Below are 22,050 nucleotides of genomic sequence, written 5' to 3'. Positions count from 1 at the left end.
TTAGGTATAGAGTGCTGACTGTTTAGTTATATCTTTATAAAAATAAATAACAACTCTTTTAGTTATATGTTTTTTCTTCTCAGAATTCATTGCCTCCATCAAGTATGAAAAAGCAAGAGCGATCACGTTTGCCAGGCTTAAAATCAGTACGTAAAATCTCAACTAGTAGTTCCAATTCGAACGTATCTCGAACAACACGTTCCGATAAGAAAGAAGATGTGGAAACAAAGACAAAATCCACCAAAGGTAGTGCTGTCGATGCATCTCAGGAGTCGGATAGTGAAAGAGAAGAGGATGAAGACGTCGATGTGCAAATTGATTGTTGTTTCAAGGAGGAGCTTTTTAGTGATGACGAGAAAGAGAAGTTGGATGAAGCCAAGGAGGATAGCATTGCCGAGCTTGATAAAGTTTTGGAGCCTATTATGAAAAGAACTGATTGCTCTTCAAATGATGCTGAAAATTTTGCATCTGAAAACAAACTAAGCCCTGGTGTGAAAATGGAAGAAAATTTAAAGATTGACTCTGAAACAGATACTGAGAAAGGTATGATACATAAACTATTATCCGACTGCATACAAGCAGAAACACCCTTGGTGGAAGATAGAGTTGTTGAGGAGCTTCAATCTCAATCTGCTCCGTCAGTTTTAGTGGATACTGTACCTGATGATAAACCACAGCCATCACCTGAAGAGGATGTTCCACAACCGATGCAAACATCTGAAGTTGCTATAAACAAACAATCTGTTCTCAGCTTTTCAGGTCTCATTCGAAAAACAGAAAGTCCTGCTGTGATGGAGCCTCCTTTGATATTTTCAGAACCTGCAGATACCTCTTCAATATCGGAAATTGAAATGAGTGAACAACAGGTGGCATCCGACATTAAAATACAAAATTCAGAAACTAACGAAGAAACTTCCCTTCTTAGTAGCGGAAAGACAGATTGTTTAGAAACAAATGACTCGGTTGATTCGGTGCACGTGACTGAAACGTCACTTCCTTGCAGTGAGATTGTAAATGATCAAACTGAAGTCTCCTCACCTCAAAATATTTTTGTCCCTTCTTTTAGTCCTCAAAATGTAGACAACAAGTTGAGGTCAGATGACAATATTATTTCTGAAGCTGTAGATGTCAGTAAAATGATACCAGGCATTTTAGAGAGATTGAAGAATGATGTGGTAAATGAATTTGATCAAAAGAATGAACTTCCCTTTGATTTCTTACGAGAGAGCAGCAATAAGTGCATGTCTCGGTCTGATTCATCAAGCTCTTTGCGTATTTGCGAGAGTGATACAAACGATTCTAACAATGATTCAAAAGATGTGGGCTTTAAGCTTTCTCCTACTATTCAGGTATTCAATGCACTTTCCAAATGCAATACTGAAAATGAGCTGGATGCTGCTTCTAAAGTTTTAAGTACTGAAAGTAGTGAGAAAAGCAATGAAGGTGAATCAGTTGTGTTGAGTACAGATGTCAGTGAGAAGTCGACCAGCAATTCAGAGTTGATATCATCTGAGGCTGTAGAAATAGCATCGATTAAAGAGCAAACCCTTAATGTGGAGAACAACGTTACGGAGGGATCTTGCGTTGTTGACAATGAAGATACTAACTCTGATGCTCCAGTTGACAACTCCCTCACAGATTTTCTTCTAACAAAGTCCTGTGATGAAGCAAACTCTCTTCTGAAGGATGAGGTAGCTGAAGATTTGCGAGCTATCAGTAGTGATTCTCTGAGGGAAATCATTGATTCAGCTCCAAGTAATCTGGGTTTCTGCAGTAGTACTTCTCAAGAGCCGAAAGCAGCTGAACAAAACTTTGATTTGTGTCCTTCTAAAGAGGATGATAATATAAAAAACATATCTTTTACCATTAAAAAAGAAGGAAAGAAGAAAAAATTTAGCAAAAAATTTGGAAAGAAGTCAGGTTCTGAATTACTTCTGGACAAAGATTCGAAGATGAATAAGAATAGAGCTAAAAAGAAAATGAGATTTGGTGGATTTTCTTGTGAAAGAATGAAAAGCTTAGACATGAAGTCAAAATCGAAAAAATTGAAGAAAAATAAAAATAAAAAACGATTTAAGCACGAAGATGTATGCGAGACTAAGAAAATGGATGGCGATGACGTTAAAGATATTGATAAAGTAAAAAAGAAAGAGAAAAAGAAGTGTGACAAGAAGTTGTTAAAATGTAGTATGAAAAGTGAAGATGGTAGTGATGTGCTGAAAAAGAAGAAAATTAAAAAGAATCGGGAAAAGCTTTTAGGAAAAGATTTCTGTGAAAAGAAAGCCAAGAAAAAAAGGAAACTACCCCTGGATCACGGTCAAGATACTGATTCCGATAAGGATACGTTACCAAAAATGGAGAAGAAGCGAAAGAAGAAAAAACCTAAAACTAAAGGATGCTCTTCATCTGATGACGACAAATTCTTTAAGGAAGAAACTTTGGATGTGGCATCGTCATCCAGCATCAAACAAGAAGATCCTGACATGTCTTTCCTTCTGTGTGAGGAAAATGTTCCTGCCAGTCCTGTTGATATTGCTAACATTATAGACGATTCATCTGACTCTTCCAGCATGGAAGAGAACAGTTCAGGGTTGCTGAATATCAACAATACGAGCACGGTTATGGACAACACGCCACCAACAACTCCATCGAGCACAGAATCTCTTCTATCCAGTTCTCCTTCCCATGAAAGAGATTCGTTTCCTTATCCAGAGAGTACGCAGTCTGGAAGGGAGTCGTGTGAGGGGGAGGGGGACATTTTCCGTTGCGGATCCAATCGAACTATAAGCAGGGGTAGTGAAGAATATCATGCCGCAACTACACTTGCATTTGATGTCTGCCAATCATCTGTCGCGGAGAAGCTACCTCCTAGTAGTGACCTGCTAAAACAACAACCAAAGTCTGAAAGCATTGATCACCAACTAACAAAGAGGAAAAAGAAAAGTAAAAGATTTCGGAGAATGTCGGAAACGACTAAGTCACCCAAGCACAAACTTTCCTTTTTGCGCACCTCAAAAGGTAAGCATGTTTTCATTACCTACAATTTCACAACTGTGTTTTATATAATGTTTACACATATCCTAATATAATTAAATTCACTAAATCTCAGCTCTTAAAAGTTATAACTTTAAGATGATGTATGAAATTTTATGGATTGTATTTATCCATTTAGAGGATCCTAAAAAATTATTATCACATTACATATATTACCTTTATACCTTAATTAAGCCCCTCTGGCATCAATATGAGTTTAAAAATTTTTTATAGATTTCCAAAATAGATGAAAGCTGATTTTTCTGTTGGTCCGCACACTTTTTTCTCGAAGCTTGGAAGAAGAAAAAAATGTAGAGCCAGTGTTTTCACTACAGCGCGAGAACCTCACATATAATTTTTTCTTTTCTCGCATTAAAAAATGATTACCTCGAGAAATTTGCGCATTCTATAATTCAATTTCAAAATTCCTGAATTTCTCGCATTTTGGAAAAAGCGTCAAATTACGCCATTTAGAATAAAATCCGTTTCACTTTTCTTCCTGGATCTTTCATTATTTTCAACATCTGCCCCGTTATCTAGCTTCCCTATTTACCAGTATTGTTTAGAACCTTTTTGAACAACAGAACACAACCACGGAACCCCTTTCAGAACGCATTTCTCTGTAACCACGTGTTTATCGTAGGTAAGGTTTCTTCATGTAAGACATTCAAATTTTTTATGTGCTAATGTAAGATGGACAAATACCTTGTAAAGGCAAAATCTTCTATGATGCACCAAAAATATTCAATGCTTTAAAAAGTAGAAGACGTTAAAAATGATTAATAAAATAAATGAATGAGTAATAAAAAAATAATAATGATTATAAAAATAATAATTCTTTAATGATAAAATAAATGAGTAATTAAAGAAATGATTTTTTTTTCAGTGGGTTTTTGTGTTTTTTTAGTTTTTAGAAATCTCACTTAATTTTTTGAAATCTCACCCTATTTTTGAGAAATGAGGAGAAATTCTCACCCATTTTTTTTCTATGATGAAAACACTGAGAGCAATCATTCTTTCTACCATTTTATAAAAATCTGATTACCAGTCTTCATTCAGTTAAATATGTTGAAGTTTTTTTTATTGTTTTTAAAAAAGTTTTACTCTATTTAATGTGTATTAAATGTTTAATTTTACAGTTCAATGTTAATACAAAAAGCCGTACAGTAAAAGTTTGTTATGGGTCTTGTTTTACATCGTGTAAAGTGGATGATTTATACAGAGTATCTTAAAAGTTTCAGTATTCTTAAATTTATTATACAAAAAAAAATTGCTAAAATAATTTTTATGTTAATGGTTATATATAGAGCCCGGATTTTGATGACCAAAAAAATCTCAACTAATGCCCTTAAAAAGTGCAAAAAATGCCCTTAAAAATGCAAAAATTGTGCAAAAAATGCCTTAAATAAAGCAAAAATATTGAATTAAAGAAANATTAACCTTATTCTACAATTTCCTGCAGAAGCTTCTTTCAACGTCTACTGATGTTATAGGTGCGTACTTGAAAATGACGGTCTCACTTACTTACAATTCTTCTTCCATTTGAAAAGATTTTGCTTAACCTGTTAATATTCTATAGATTTTCTTCATTGTTTGGAAGCCAGTGTAATAATAAAAATTGATAAAAAATAGTAAAAAATTAACAAAAAAACTTTAAAAAATGCATTAAAATGCAAAATACGCCCCAAAATTTAAAGAAAAATGCTTTATAAATCTAATAAAATGCTCTAAAAGACAAAAAATGTCCAAAAATGCATAAAAATGCAAATGTCATCAAAATCCGGTCCTTAGTTATATATAATAATAATATAGAATAACATTTTAAGCCTATTTTATAAAAATGTTTAAAATATTAAATTTGAAAGTTTTTTTTTTACACACATTTTTATGTTTTAAAATGAATGTTTTCTTCAAATTTTTATTGATTTCAAATCATCATTTTATTTAGGACAAATAATAGGCATCAAATTGCCTATCATATGGTTCTGAGGTCTTTTTTTGGTTCCTCAGTTCTCTCAATATTTCATCTTTTCAAAAGGCCTTTTAAAAAAATTACAATCTGTTTATAAATTCTCATTCAATTTTGTTTTAATTACAATTTAATGTAAATAATAAAATTCAAAAAAAGAGAAAATAATTTAAAATTTTGTAATAGTTTATAATTTAAAATTTTATAATTTGTGCTGGGTATCAGGTAAAATGAAGTTAATTATTTTGCCTCAGTTAGTTGTACTTATCACTAAATTTTACAAAGTAAACTTGGATTTCAGAATGAGATTCTTTTTCAAAAGTTCTAATATTATTTTAATAATAGGCCTTTAATGATAGGCTATAAGTTTTCCTATCTTTTTGATAATATGAAACTCTGAAATCTATTAAATAAACTTAGATTTAAATTGTTAAAATCATGCTTGTTAAAATTAGTATTTTTTAAAAATGAGACATTTTACCATTTTTAAAAATAAAAAAAATTTCGATGATGGGAGTTGTGGTGTTGTATACTTCATTGGTATGATTAAATTTGGTCTTTGAATTGCAGTTGAACACTATTATGAAGAATCGTCAGGTACTTCATTAGCTACTCTATCCAGTTCACCTCCATATGGTTCTCTAAGTTTTTCAAAGTCCTTGCCCTCTAAGATGTCACCTACTTCTGAAGAGATGATTCATGTGCCTCTCCGTAAGTACTCCTTCGCTATATTCTAACACAGTAGTCTCTTTCTTAATATAATCTTTTTAGATAACTTTAACCAATTGATGACAATAGGTAAACTAGGAAATTAAACAAATATTTTTGTTTATGCATGAATTTTCTTTTAAACAATGTTTTTGCATTTCCGCGAAGATTGCAACCAACCATTTGTTGCATCAAAATCTGTTTTGCTCATTTACTTGACTTAATTTTCTACTTTTCATTGCAAAAGCAGTCCATTGATTAGAGCATCACGTTTTCGAAAATTTTTGAACCACCGTCTTAAAAACTTTTTCAACCATCTCATCTTTACTAGCTCTATTTCTTTAGAGCTATTTCTTTTCTAGCTTTATTTTAATTTTTCAAAATTTTGAAGAATAGGGACTGTTTAACTGTATTGCATTGGCACGTTTTTGGTAGTCTGTTGTAATAGATTAAAATGTTGATCTTTATTTTTAATGTTAAATAAGTTTGGCTTTCTATATTATCAAACTCTATGTCATAAAATGGTGACACACTCGGTTCAGAGAAGACTTCCGAGACAAGAAGATCACGTGACATTATGAAAACGAATACTTGGAGTTGAAAGAGAAGGAATTCTTCCGAATACACAATGAATATTTCTTTGGGAGTAAGATGATTTTTGAAAAACTAAATAAATTTAGTGATGTGATAACAATAAATAATTGCAGAAAACAATAATTTTAACATTAAGACAGAGTCATTTTGATATTAATTAGCGACTGATAACATTATCCGCAATCAAGGCAGGACTGCTGAATAAACAAAATATTGAAATTTTTAATTTTTGTTTCGAATATTTTATTATTGTTAAAAAGTTTATACATATTCCAAGGACATTAATTGACCATATTTAATTTAATTGATAACTCTGATCCATTAGTAAAACTTGCAATCAAGTTCAGGCAAGACATTTCATGAGCACAATGACCAGTAAAAAACTTTCTAATAAAGTGGGATTTTTATTTTCCTCAAAACTTTTTTGTACACATTTTTTATAAATATATAGGACTGTTCGGAACTAAATGGGTCAATTTTGGATGATGTTGGTTATACATTCTTGATGTATTCATTACAATGGGCCACCCCTAAATGATGTCACAGTTAGAGGAGAGGAAGGGGGTTCTTAAAATAATGACAGTTAGTGACAAAATCGAGAAAGGGGGGTAGCAAAAAATTTGGTGTGGTCACATTTTTATCAAAATAAAAACCTTTAAAATCAGTAGATTAAGTATTTTTATATAATTAGTTTTAACATTTTTTTCTTTATATTTTTCATTAAAACACTTACAAGTTGAAGCCCAAAAATAAAATTTGGAATATGATTTATATCGTGTATTGATTGTATTGATGCTAATTTATGTTTATGTAAAATAGTGTAATATGTAACAAGGTGATGGGGGATAATGTGAAGTGTGACAAAAAAGTGTAGGGGGTCAAAAATATTGTAAAAAGTGTGATGTCATGTGTAGACAACTCTTAAAGTAATGTCTTCCCAACCTAACAATAAAGGTTTTAGAAGATTACTTGTGATCAATAAAGAAATGAAATATTAGGATCTGAAAATTCTAGGTAAACTAGATCCGATAGGGAAAATTTGAATTTGTCCCTAAATTTTAATCGTTTTATACTAATTTGTAGGGAAATGTGAAAGTAAAAAATGCTAAGCAATATAAGAGAACATTAAAAGATAATAATAGCATCAGCAGCAAATCTATTTGAAATGACTCACTTCTTAAAATGAAACATGCTCATGAGTAATTCTGCCTCATCTTTACTTTGATAAGGATTTTAAATTTAATGACACCTAAATATGTGCATAACTTACTATTGTTATTGTAATGGAGTTCAGAGATCAGATAAGGATATGTATATTATTACATTGCACAGATGGAGAGTTGCATATTTGGTAACTACACTGGGAAAAGACTAGTAAAAAAAACTATCAGAGCTAAAGATTTGCTTGTATTTATAGCCTTTTTGGGCTCAAACTCAACGTCCAATCAGAAAAGTCAAATTGCATGTTATACATTACATAATAAATATATAGCATTTTATTGCTTGAATATGAAGTATTTAACTATTTCATTTAATTAGTTTTTGCAAGTTACAATCAATTTTTTGCCTAAGTCCTAAGAAAATGCCCAACCCTGGAAAGCAGCATATTAAACTTTAGCAGTTAATTAATTAAAAAAAAGCACTCAGTTTCTAAAATTGATTAACCTGAAATACTGTGTTCATGTAACATCAGTGTTATTAATATATTGCATTTAATAAAGTTATACAAATATATAATGTAACCACAAGCTGTTTAACTTCACTGTTAAACAAGAACACAACTAATAGTTGAAACAGTGTAGCTACAGAGCTGGGGAAAGAAACCAAGGAGAATGGGAAGGATGATATGAAGGAAATCCCTTAAAAATTTAATTGAATTACCCAACAAGTCAGATGAAGAGTTTGAGCAATACTTAAGTTAAATATCTTATGTATTGTTTTTTCGTATAATTTTTCTTAAAACAAATGTTTTTTTTTAACTCTTACAGAAAGCGTTTTACTAATATATATTTCAAGTTTTAGAATAAGGCATAACGAAAAAGTTAGTAATATTAAAATTTATTGCCACAGTTGCAAAATTCAAGGAAAGTCAACCTGAAAAGAAAAAAATTTAGAGAATTTTTTCTTTTTTGTTTTAAGTGTTTTTGGTTACCCTGAGAAGAAAATATGACATCAGGTATAAAGTTTGCAGATAGTTAAGGGCTGAACTAGATCAGTAACTTAACTGTTAGATATTAGGCTATCCTAATATTCATGAATGGATTATCACAAAAGCAGTATTGCTTCCCTAAGGTAAGTAACACCTTCTATGTAAACAACAGTCAAAGTTGCCTCGTATGCTTTTGTATTGTCAAAACACCAATTTATGGAAAGGGGTCTGTCTATTATTTTCAATTATTAAATACACTTTATCATGTTCAAAAATAATATTTATGCATTCTCAAAAATATTACAATTCATATTTCTAAATTAACTCTGATTTTTTATAAATGTATTATCTAAATTTTATTATGAATTAAAAAGTGAGAATTTTGAAATAAATAACTTTCTTCTTAAATGGCTTAGAAGATGTTTAATCTGATTCAAATTAGTTTCAAAGGTCAAATACTTCAAATATTATTTACAAAAGAAAAATAATAAAACGTACCTATAGTGAAAGCATTACTCTTTACATGCATCAAAATGTCGTTATCTATGCTAAGGCTGCTATTTCTTGAATTTCTTTCTTACTTTTTTTAATATATTGAGAATCATTTTATTAGCTTGATCAATGTAATGTTTTAATTGTGATAAAAAATATTATTACCTCATTCAGTTTTATATCATAACTAAAAAATAAAAAGTTATGATATGAAACTAGTTGTTTTTAATTCATTTAATTGAGCTATATGAAAATCTCTTTTTTAGGATGTTTCGTTATAATAAGTTATAAGTTAATCAAATTTCTTTCAAACATTTCAGATGAAAAGGATCCTGAGAAGAGAATAGCTCTTTTGCAGAAAAAGATGTCTGAATTGAGGAAGCATTACTTATCTTTAAGAGCCGAAGTGATTGCTATTGATCATAAGCGAAGGAAAGCCAGAAAGAAAATAAGGGAGACAGGTAATACAAATCAGCTGATACAAATCTCTTAGGTAGTTGAATCTCCTTTTAGGCAACAGATATTTGAAGGTGCCTATTTTTTGAATGGTTGGGGGAAAAAAAAACTCAGTTTTAAAGGGCCTTTAACTCTTAGCAAATCTATAGTTTAAACTGTCTTGCAGTAAAGAATTACTTGAGCTTTAGAATAAACAAATGGCTTAAATATTTTTTTTTGAAAAATATATATATTTTAACATTATTAAAATAACAAATTTAGTGTGATTTTTAAACCTACATAAAAATTATTAAAATCAATGAATTATTCTCATTTTTTGCTAATTTTTATCAGTGCAAGCAATGCAGCATCAGAATAATTTTTCATAATTTCAATCACAAATGCTTTAATTTTCACAAAATTATGGCTTTTCTTTGTGTAATGACATTTTGGACTATTTTTATTATTTTGGCCATTTTCATTATGTTTTATTGCTATATTCTTCATGATTAAAAGTTTTTTCTCTGCTTTGCCCTTGGCACTTTTCGTTAGATCTGCAAAATTTCCTTTTGTGCTATTAAGATTTCCACTAAATATCACTCAATTTCCTCTCCTCTCTAGTAACAAATTTTGATTGCATTATTACTCTATGCCTTTCTGTCCACAATGCTCAACATTCATTTCAAATTTATTTCTGACCTATTTAATTATTAAATTATAAAAATTTGTATGCCTTCCTTTTCTCTTAAGAACAGAAACACATTTTGGAAAAAAATCTGCTGATAACGAAAATATATATCCAACCAATTTGTATCTATTGTATCTTAAATTCAAATTTTTCCAGAGTTGACTGTAATCAATTATAAAATAATTGATTGCCAATTACATCTTTTGCAGTAAATTGTTTTTTCATTAATTATTATACAGTTAAAAAAAAGCGTATGCTCTCGTTATAAATTTCTTAGGTTTTCTTTCTCAAAATTGAAAGAGAAAATCGATGCAATGTAAAATACAATCACACCAATTACACAATGCAATCTTAAATAAGTAACACTATTAAGATTATTTTATATTATTAAAGCACAAATATTGTAAAAATATGTTAGAGGAGGGAGACTATTTTGGTAAGTATTTTATGCATGTGGAAACCATTTTGGAGATTATTTTCATGTTTGACTCTACTAAAGCGATTATTTTTAAAGTTTAACCTTAGTGGAAGGCCTGAATCTAGTTTCCCTCATTTTGTACCATTTTTCTTGTTACCATTGGTCCTCCTTTTTGCCATTTGATGCCCTTGTTAATACTTTTGATGGAAAAATATGACGTTAAAAATGCGACTCATTCTCTTTCTATCCATGTTATTGGTGAGTGGTTCTTGCTATGTTTTGTTTGTATTTGAAATAATTTGCAGCCAAAAGATTTTTAAAATTTTTCTAAAACATCTTTTTTACCAACTGTCTAGTGGGATATGATTATATAAAAGTATGCTTTTTCCCTTGAATTAATTATTGTTTTAACATTAAATTATATTATTGCCAGGTTTTAGTTAACTTTTTAAAATAATTTTGTTATTTTAAGATTCTTATGGCGATTTCAGTATCAGTTCTTCCTTTCATGTAAATTTATTTGTTCCGAGTCACCGTCTTCTGTGTGGACTACTTCCTTCAGTTTAACTTAATTTTGTTATTTTTTTTTCCAATTCTTCACATTGTTTCGCTTAGATTAATTTTCAATCCTACTCTTTTTGCATTTGTTGCAAATCTTTAAATTGGCTGACAAGTAAAGCAACATCACTGCAGGGCTCAAAATTGGCAAAAGCCCATTGGTCTGAGTCCACTTAAATTTGATTTGCACTGCCATAAAATAATCATTAGTGGTCTCTGGACGAGCAATCGATGTAATGAGATGGTACGGTATTTTAGTTATTTTTATTTTTTTTTATTTTTAATCTTTTGATCTGTGTCTGTGTTTGGTTTTTGTCATACAATAACATATTTCATCATAATTATAACATTACACATTCTTTGTATTGTAATGTTTCTTTTAAAATATTTTTATTAGCTTTTTGTTTAAAAAAAAATTTAATTGAGACTTACTACAAATGAACCAGTGAAAATTTGTATAAACTAATTATAAACTATTTTAGCGCTTAAATTTTCTTAATTTCTATTTCTGCATTATTGGCATAGTCTAAATTTTCTAATGCAGTAGTTAAAAAAAGAAAAATTCTTCTAATTTTAAAGTGTTTAACAGTCTTGCAGTCGACTGATTGTAAGACAAGAGTTTCAGTAAATCACTGAAGTCAAGCATTGCTGCCAATTATCAGTTAGTGGGTGGGTGACCAGTTTGAATAGCCTGCACAAGTACATCATGGTATTAGTTCTCGTTAAACTGTGTGGCTATAAACGGGAGTACTATAACTTCTGCAGAGAATCAAAATGGTGATGGCATTCTTTTTAGGTCATCCTCGGGAATGTTTGCCAGACCTTCGACAATAGTTCATTGTGCAGTACTAGTGTAAGGTTAATAACGTACTACTTCTACTACTAACTGTTCTTCAAAATGGAATGTAACATAATTTGTGACGTATTACATAAATTTTTATTTTCGAAAATAAGGGTCATTAAAAATACTTAATTTTGGTTCAAGGATTTTAGAAGTCCTTAATTTCCAGTATCACTAGTTTATTTTAATTTTTTAGACTAACCGAAATATTTATAGCAAAAAGTCTGTTTTTCTTTAACCTAGAATGAAACCTTGCGTAGAGGCGAAAAGGGATATGTGCGGGGGGGAGGCTGCTAGCAAGGGGAAACTTGTTCATTAAAATATTCTTTCTTTCCTCTAGAATGAAACCCCATGTAAGGAGTAGTGCATTCTGAAAGAAAAGAATAGTGTTATATCAGTAAATGCAATAATTTTTATTTTTATTTTTTTGTCGAAAAAGTGAATAATTGGCATGGTTACTTGAGGTTACATGTATACATTAATTATGGCAAACAACTATTTTTTAAGGTCGTTAATTTTTTCGAAAAAAACTTTTAAAAGTTCTTGCTTTGATAAAAGTTTTTGCTTTGATAAAAGGCCCTGCAAATAGTTTTTCATACTATAAGAAATTCATTTATAAATTTATTTATGAATCCTCATTTTCAGTTCATTAAATAGCTCTAATTTACGTTCTGTTTTTTTTTCTCCCCCAGTTGGTTCGACTACTGCTCCATCTCCTCATTCGGATGAAGGACAAAGCTGTTCCTAATCCTGACACCAGGAGTTGACTCTTTTTGTACAAATATTTTTAAAAATATACAAATTATTATATTATGTAAATATGTACAATTTTAAAAGTATAAAAAAAGTTTTAGGTACTAGTTATTTTTAAATAACTTGTATATCAATGATGTTATATTTGATATTCATTTTGTCAATATCCTCCTTCTATATTTATCTTCTCATTTTAATTATTATTCTATTGTTAAATTACTTGCATTTTTCATTGTTTAAAATCAATATTGTTACTCTAAAAGTAATATTTTTAAAAATATTCAAGTTGCGTTAGTGTTTGAAAATCAGACATATATATTTTGTCAAAAACATCATATTTTTAAAAACAGTAACAAAAACAACAATTGTCAAAAAACATTAATTTTTATTGTTAATACTACTTATATGTGTATATAGTTATATTTAAAAAGAATTCTCAATCTGTTTCAACTAAACTAAACCATATATATTTTAAACCGAAGCAAAATTTATCTAAAGCAATTCTTCATTATACAAAACTTTTGCAATAAGGGTGATTGTACTTGTAATTATATTTTGAAACAATTCTCCTTGCTATGTTTCTTTTTTAAAGAATGAATGCATTCATGTACATTTATTATGTTTTGTTATTTCATTCCTTTGATTTTCTTTTGANAAAAAAAAAAAAAAAAAAATTAGCATTCTCAATGCTAAAAATGCAACTCTTTCCTAGCATGTCTGAGAATGAAAGTTTGCAAAACTGCTTAAATTAACCCTCTGGTGGTTTTACTCGTGCGCAGATCTTCTTTATTCTAAAGAATGAAGTGTGGGAAACTGTGTTTTATTGAGCAGTCTAAAATTAACACAGAGCTCAAGAGTTTTCAATGTCCTAAACTGGTTTTAGGCAGGGCATTTGGGATTTGCTGCCCCGAAATCTGTCATTCTGAAAATTGTTTCTACGCTTATAACTCTAAAGGTAGTTATTCAATAAAAATAAAATAATAAAATTACTTATTTTACAAATATTTGATATTAGCTCAGAATCCTACAATTCTTGTCGAAAAATTTAAATAATGTATAATTTATGTAGATATATCACATTAACTCAAATAATTGTCTGTAAAATTTTGAGTTCATAATAGTTTTGAATAATTAAAGCTAAAGTGTCTATTTCTTTTAATTTATTTTGAAAACAAGGATTTAGTATTTCTACATGTATAGCATTTTTCACGTAAAACTACTCTATGACATCAAGTTTTGGACAATTAATGAAAAGGAGTAGTACAAGCTACTCTTTTATTTCAAGTGTTTTTAACCATCATTAAACAACAGGAATCCATATTTAGTATTAGTTTTATTAAAATGTTTTCAGTTTTGTGTTATAATTTATTTTTCATTGACATGCAATTCCGTTTACTCCAAAAGTGATTATTTAAAAATACTACTGTATTGCTCCTTTGCAGATATGCTTATCAATGAATTTCTTTTTCTACAACTAGCTTTTACTATCCAAGTTTCATTAGAAACTTTTATAGGAAGTGATGATTTTCTATATGGATGAGTTAACAAAAAAAAATTTTTCCACCAAATCTTATTTTTTTCACAAGTTCATTCATACCCATTTCACACAATATTTTTTAATTTAAAGTAATATATAATGACATATTTTAATATCTGCTAGGGTGCTTGAAAAAGCTTTTAAAAATTGTTTTGATGGATTGTTCAATAAAGGTTACAAAAATAATATATTTATTCAACCCGCCCGTTGTTATTAAAGGGGTGCTCGAAAGTGCATGATGCATTGAATGCAATGTTTTTCTAAAAATTTAAAAGCTTCTCAAAATTTTAACATAAGATGTTCTACAGATATATATAAAAATCATTAACTGAATAATTTTATTAAAAAAAATCTTTCAACTTACTTATTTAGTTAATTTATCTTAAAAGTTTATAACTAAGTTTACATTCAAATGTCTACTTAATGATGAATTTTTATGTTAAGATAGCTAAACTTTCTAAAAATGTCTGAAATTTAGGTTAAAAAATATTTATATGAACAATACCTAGTGTTTTAATTTTTATTGTATGCATTGTTTTCTATGAAATAAAATCTTGATTGCATCATAATTTTTTTAAATAAATTCATTAGTTTACAACTTCAACTTTTTTTACTGACTTGCATATATATATTTAGAGTATAGTGACTAAATATAATATTGTGACTGAATTTGCAAGCATGAAAAACTATTATTTATGTACTTATGCATATTTTCCTTCCTTAAAGTGCACCAACAAAACATGAGTATTTTAACTGGAAAATATTAAGTTCTTGTTTATGTACTGATGCTTTTTTTATATAGATAACATTTTATTTATGACATACAGTTCGTGAGTAGCTACTACGAGCTAAATTGCGTGGGGAAAAGAAAACAGGCTTTATTTCTCCTACTTTGGTTTTCATTGTTTTAATAAGTGATTGTTTTTATTAAACATTTCTGTATTCAATACCGGCAAGTAAACATTTTAAATGTAGTGAATCATGGAATTCAGAGATTCCCAATCAGCTGGTTTAGGAAATACCTAAAAAATTTTAAAAGCACTGCTTCTACTGTAAAAAAAGATCTGCAAGATAATTCAAGTACAGGAGCTACATTATTGTTTATAAAAAGTGCTTTAATGTCTGTTTCATGAATTGATTTATTTATACAAGAAAGAGTTGATTGTATTTGGAACTGCATCAAAATCTGCTAATATCACAATTCTTATTCACAGAATTGGTTTTTGTATTTATCTGATTTAAAAGTTACGATAAAAAGACATAATAAGGGCTAGTTCTAATTTAACCAAAAACTGAAACATTGATTCTAAGTAATTAATTTAATTTTGTTATAAAATTTCAGTGTTGCATAATTTTTAATTATGTACCTTTAAGTGTTATTTAACAAAAAAAACGTGCATAATTTTATTTATATAACCTGTGCAGAATTAAATAGTATATATATATCTTTAAAGTAAATAAGCAAACTGTATATATATTTCTGTGTTCTTGTACTTCTGATAACTAGTTTGCACCTTTGTGTTAAAATACTCATCATCATAGCTAATAACATTAAAGTTAACAGTTAATTAAAATCTTTAGGGCTACATTTTTTTCCTTCAAGTTTCTGAAAATCACAGGGTTAAAGATTCTTGTTAATGAAAAATATCTTTCAGATATAAACATTTTTTTCTGAATAAGGTATTTAAAATAATAAATATTGTTTAATTTATTTTATATATAAAAGTTAAAAAAAAAAAACTTTTAACAATGATTCATAAAAGATTGGGAATCTCTGATTTTAAGTAGTTCATCAGCTGTAAAATTTCATCTGCATTTAATAATAAGAATAGATATTTGCACTAAGATGTTTTTAACAATGTATTGTCATTTTTATATATATTTTTTTTCATCTTTCGAATATTCACTTGTATTTTGCATTTTGCCTAAAAATGGAAACATGAAGTGATGTTTTTAATTCTCATCTCTTTGTACATAAAGCATTGTATAAACATATATGTATTTGCTCTGTAATATGCATTCAGCTAAATAGTTGTGAATTTTATATATAATAAATTATAAAAGTAGTCTTATTTTGTGTATTTGAATGAATCATTGCTTTGATCCAAAGTCAAACCAGAGTTGGACATCCAGTACCAGTTTCGGAGTATTATCCAAAAATGAAATATCATGAGATTGCTTAAGCTTATACCAATTTCAACACCTAATGAAATATAACAGATTTTTATTGAAATAAAAACAAAAAATTAGTTACTTTTATTGTTTTCTACATTTTTTAATTCTTTTTATAAGAAATTATGTAGTTTCTCTTCTAAAAAAAACTTTAAAGGTATCTTACCTCCACTTCTTGAATTTTTGTTTACCCTGTGTTCCCCCCCCCCTAACAAAATTTTTATGATAAGCTATTGCCTCTCGAAAGAATTGGGGAAAAAATCGCCTATTTATATTACATTAAACTCCCTCTCCTAAGGAAATCGCAAACATTTCTTAAGTAAGAAAGTCACAACTGGTTTTTGCTTAAACTTTGACTCATACTGCTGTAATCTAATTTTAGAATTAAATTCAAATGAAAGATGTAACTTTGCATAAAGAAAATTTTCGTTTTAAATCATTTTTTAAAATTTTGAGGATGATATTCAGGAATCTTATGTTTTTTCCTTTTGTATTCAAAACTCTTTGCATCTATAATTCTGTGAAGAAAAATTTTCCAAATTCACTTTTATTTAAAATTTTTCCATGTGTAACTTCTTTAGTTTCAAGTGACATGTTTTGTTTTGCCTTTTAAGAATAAGTGGTTTTTAATATCTTACGTAATCATTGCTCATAACCCTTTCTCATCAAAAATAATGAAATCAAAAGACCAGGCATTACATGAATTTAAATGGTCCTAAATTGCATTTTAAAAATTATTAGATTTCTATGGATTTTTTCTTGAAATTAAAAATAGTTAAATGAATGGTTAGTAATTTTGAGTAAGTAAGTTAATATTATACGGTTTCCCTTTCCATATTTTAAAAATTTTGTTTCATGATTATTTAAACCAGGAATTCCTGTTTTTTTTTCACAATGGTGAAAAACACCATTGAAGAAATAGGTTTCTTCCAATCCAAGCTGAAACTGTTTTCGAAATTTTTTTTAAGCAGTTCGTAATTACAATCTAGTTTAACCTTCCGGGAATGATATAAACTGAAGATGTACGTGGTGAAAATTTAATATTTTACCCTACCTGTTCCAGTTACCCGGTAAAAATCTTTATTTGTTTTTCAGCAGGTTCCAATGACCCTCTAATATTTGGATTTATTACTTAGCCAGTTCCAGGTACCCGGTAGAATTTGAATTTATTATCTGGCTGTGTACTACATGTATGAAAAAGGATATAAAAATTTTATACTTTCTTATCGAACAAATACAGATGAAATCTCTAAAAAAATTTATGGCATGTCTTTATAAATAAAATTATATGTTTTTAATTTTAGATTATTTTACACTACATTTTTAAAAGTTTAAAAAAATATTTGGGATGACTGTTTTGCTATACAATGATTAACAAAAAACTTTGAAATGAAGTGTAAAAATCTGATAATAGAGTGGAATTAATTTTTCATTTGATTCATTGAAAATTTCAATAACATTTAATAATGAAGCTTTTGTTAAATGTAAGACATTTTCAAAATATTTTAATGAAGTGACGGTATAGTAAATGAAAAATGTTTTAACTATTGGGATTCAATTGTCAATCATCTGACTATAAGCGCAATTTCTGTGTAGTAAGATCTACCTGAATACAATCACTTGAAAATTTTAACAGTCGGTAAGAAATTTTATCTAATGTTGAACCGAAGCTTTGTATCGTTTTTATCCCAGTAATTGTGAACATATAAAAGATAAAGGAATTTCTTGACCAAGCAACAAATACGGTACAAACTTGTTTTCTGAAAAAAACTTTTTCTGTGAAACTAATATATATATTTGCGTAACATGGAGTTTATTTCTAGTGAAAATTTAAAGTTATTGATGGTCAATTGTATTCATACATGCTTATTTCCTATATAAACAGAGAACAATTTATACTGAAAATATTTCCAAATGTTTTTACAGTTATATAAAAATAAAAAGTTTTTTTTTAGTGCTTTGAAATAAAAACTACTTTCAAAAAATGTATTTATCCATTTTAGTTAAAGTTGTCGGTTTTTACATGTGCTTTTATTTTACTGGAAAATAAAAGATGATGAAATATGAGTAACTATTTGTAAGAAAATATTTATATTTCATTTGCAAAAGTTGTTCTATTATACTTCTATGAAATGCACAAACCTGATTAAAAATTCTGCACAAGAGTGTAGTATGTGGTTCATTTCTTTCAGTCTGATTATTAAAAAACAGATTGATTTCTAAGTATTTTTATAAATAGTTAAGACGTTACTATAATTCGGTTGTGTCGAACATAAATGAGTATCGCCTTTGTAGTGAATTTCTTTTGCCGATATAAACCACTCAAATTGTAATAGCTCTCTACTTAAACATATCCTTTGACTTGTATCCTTTGATATTAACATCAAAGTTCTCTTTTGAATCAAAAAATTATGAAAAATCATTTAAGTGTCCGGGAAACGACCTCCTGAAATACAGCTATGAATAATAATAATTAGAAAACAAAGGAGGGCAATGGCTATAACCGAAATAGACAATAGTATGCATAAAATCTAGGTTCCACAGAATTCTTTACCCGCCTCTTATCTTGCTTGCGTCATCACTGATTTTAGCGACAATAGTACTAACTATATAGGACAAAATAAAAAAAAAATTAAAAATGTTATAAAAATATTTTTTAACCTTTCTAAATATTTTTAGAAATTTTGACACATATCCTTTGACTTGATATTAACATCAAAGTTCTCTTTTGAATCAAAAAATTATGAAAAATCATTAAAGTGTCCGGGAAACGACCTCCTGAAATACAGCTATCAATAGTAATAATTAGAAAACAAAGGAGAGCAATGGCTATAACCGAAATGGTTAATGGTATTTATAAAATCTGGACTTCACTGAATATTTTTTACGGCCACATATCTTGTTTGCGTCATCATTGATTAGCGACACCATTACTAACTATAATAGACAAAATAAAAATTTAAGAATGTTTTAAAACTATTTTTTTAGCATCTGTATATGTCTTTAGAAATTTTGACATCCTTTTACTTGACATTATTATCACAGTTCTTTTTTGAATCAAAAAATTATAAATAAAATCTTTTGTTCAGTGTTCACGAATTTAGAGGAGTGCAATTATAAAATTCTTTAATTTTTCATTCGTTTTTTTCTTTTTTATTTGTTTCCGATTCATAAATCATTTTTGTTCACTGTTTTGATTGTGTGAATGTAAAAATTCCCGAAATAATTTATGCAACTATAGCATATATTTGTGATGAAATAACTATTTTTAATAATAACTACTAGATAATAAATACTGTGAACGATATAATAACTATTTTTAATAATAAATATTTGAAATGAAATTACAACTTATTTTAATAATAACTATTTTTAATAAATATTTTCAATAAAATAGTAATATTAAAATAATAAAACTGATTTCATAATAATAAAGCTAGCAAAGTTCTGGCAGTTTTCGACACCCCCAGTCAGAGAAAAGTTGGCACGCCACTGACTACGACATAAAAATTTTGAATGAGTTGTAATATTGGAAGATTTTTTATTCCTTTTCACCGTGAACAAGTGCCGGATTAAGTGTACCCTAGGCCATTAAAATTTTTGGGGCCCTCAGATCAAATTTTTTTTCTCTTATATTTTTTATTTATTCAAATATAAAAGTATTTATATATCTTTTCACTTAAGAAAGCATATTTAAAATAAAAATAACTAATAATAAATTAAATTTTACTATATTTCGTTAAATTAGAACTAAAAAATGATCATAACATTTTATAATCATAACATATATATTTGAAATTGATTGTTTTTTTAAAAAAATCATTGTTTTTCTTAATTTATTTTCAAAAAATCCATTTTAAGGGGGGCCCCTAATCATTGGGGGCCCCAGGCCATGACCTAATGGGTAATCCGGCACTACCTTGAACAATAATTCTTTAATCAAAATATAGTTTAACATTGAATAAGTCGATGTCAGGTAGTGTTAGCAGAGAATAATCCAAATCCGTTTTGATATTGTACATTTTAATTTTATTTGTTAAATTAAGAACATCTACTTCAATTACGTCAAAATTATAAACTCTGCCTTGAGTTTGTTGAATGTTTTTCTTCAATTTTTCTACAGTTAAAATTTTTTTTTACAATGAAACAACTAATATTGTTCCTCAAATATCACAAAATGCCAAAATTATAAATTTTTAGCCATCACTCTCAGACATTAATCTTATCACAAAATTTAATTGTGATTTTGTCTCAACCTTTTTATCATATTTGTTTTGAGAAGAGTTATCAGAAACAGTTCCATGGTGAGTTTTTTTATATATTTTTTTATTTTTTTCATTTCATTTCATTGTAATTATATTTAGAATGATCACTATATTGATTGAAACTAACTCTATATGGGTAATTTCTTCCCATATAATGCTGTTGATCACTTTGATATTTATTTTGAAAATTTCTTTTTACCTGTAGTGCTTTACATGCAACGCATTTCTGTTTTGTAGGAGAAAATTGTTTCGGTTTAGTACCTGTCTGTTTATTTAGTCCGATTCTTAGGGATTCAAATTTATCTAGTTTTTTTTTTTTTTTTTTTTTTTTTTTTTTTTTTTTTTTTTTTTTTTTTTTTTNTTTTTTTTTTTTTTTTTTTTTTTGCTTAACTCAAAGAACTATTCGTAGGATCAAGAAAATGTTGTTTAACTTCATTCAGCACTCTAGTTTTAAATTGGTTAGTAGTAATTAATTCTTTCAATTGTTCAATCTTCAGTTCAGCTAACCAAAGCATCAGTGTAGGGTTCAGCCGATTGCAACATGGCCTATAGCTTTTTTTATTCGCCACATTGTTGTAACGAAACCCATTTATTTTTTCACTTTTTAAATGGTTAAAAAAATTTTTTTGAATGGTTGTCTGCTGATGAGTTATAACACTTTTTATTTTCTATATTGATTTATTTTAATGTAGCATTCCTTATATTTAATATTATATGTATTCCGATTTTCATTAACTGCTTATGCGCGTGTTTATTAAAGTTTAATGGCTTTACTTTAAACGTTTAATTTATTATTAAATGATTATTATTAATATGTATAAAATATCAGAAAAATTTTTTAAAAAAAAAAATCTTTTTTTTCAGTATCGAATTTAAAGGGGTAGGAGGTAAAAACTGATGAATGAATTGCTGTTAAAGGGAGTGGTGAGTGAAGCGATCAGGAAAATATTTCTCCATTTATGTAAAATTTGGCATTTGTTATGAATTTTTACTGATCCTATGATTTGCACAATTTATGTTTCACCTGATTGATGCGAACATTTTTTTAATTTTAAACTTTAGAGTACGTTTAATAAAAATATTTTTAACTTTAACACACGTTTTACCTTTTGGCGGAGCACTGAAAATTATTTCGCGAACACAAAATGCTCCGCGAAGCATAGTTTGAGATCCTCTGCTATATGTTATTAAATTTTGCGTGTTTGAGTTCTCGACTCACTATTATGATATTCGAGCATTTTAAAATTTGTCCTCAGTAATAGTTTAAATTAGAGTTTGGAGAGAAAATGACACGGTGGTGAAAAATAATTATTTGAGATGATAAAAAGTCTTTTTTTTAAAAATAAATAAAAATTTATTCCGCATCCATGTCATTCAGAGGTAGCCAATAAATCCCTAAAATTCCCTACTGGAGAAATCTCCCGCGCTTGCGCAAATC

The 22,050-nt window shown here is 28.3% G+C and overlaps 1 protein-coding gene across 4 annotated transcripts in view; it reads left to right on the top strand.

Moving 5' to 3' along the window:
• LOC107446551 (AT-rich interactive domain-containing protein 4B) overlaps positions 1 to 12,924 on the top strand; it is a 64,656-nt gene extending 51,732 nt beyond the window's left edge. For all 4 annotated transcript variants that reach the window (XM_043049273.2, XM_043049271.2, XM_043049270.2 and 1 more), the window contains 4 exons: positions 84 to 3,018; positions 5,573 to 5,713; positions 9,266 to 9,406; positions 12,578 to 12,924. In XM_043049273.2, coding sequence (XP_042905207.1) covers positions 84 to 3,018; positions 5,573 to 5,713; positions 9,266 to 9,406; positions 12,578 to 12,633 — 3,273 coding nt within the window. In that variant the 3' untranslated portion in view covers positions 12,634 to 12,924. The remainder of the gene's footprint in view (positions 1 to 83; positions 3,019 to 5,572; positions 5,714 to 9,265; positions 9,407 to 12,577) is intronic.
• Positions 12,925 to 22,050: the final 9,126 nt, after the last annotated feature.

Source organism: Parasteatoda tepidariorum, chromosome 8, assembly GCF_043381705.1.
Source record: "Parasteatoda tepidariorum isolate YZ-2023 chromosome 8, CAS_Ptep_4.0, whole genome shotgun sequence".
In the NCBI taxonomy this organism is placed as follows: Eukaryota; Metazoa; Arthropoda; class Arachnida; order Araneae; family Theridiidae; genus Parasteatoda; species Parasteatoda tepidariorum.
Note: the sequence above shows the minus strand (reverse complement) of the source record. Positions and strands in the feature narration are given on the sequence as shown.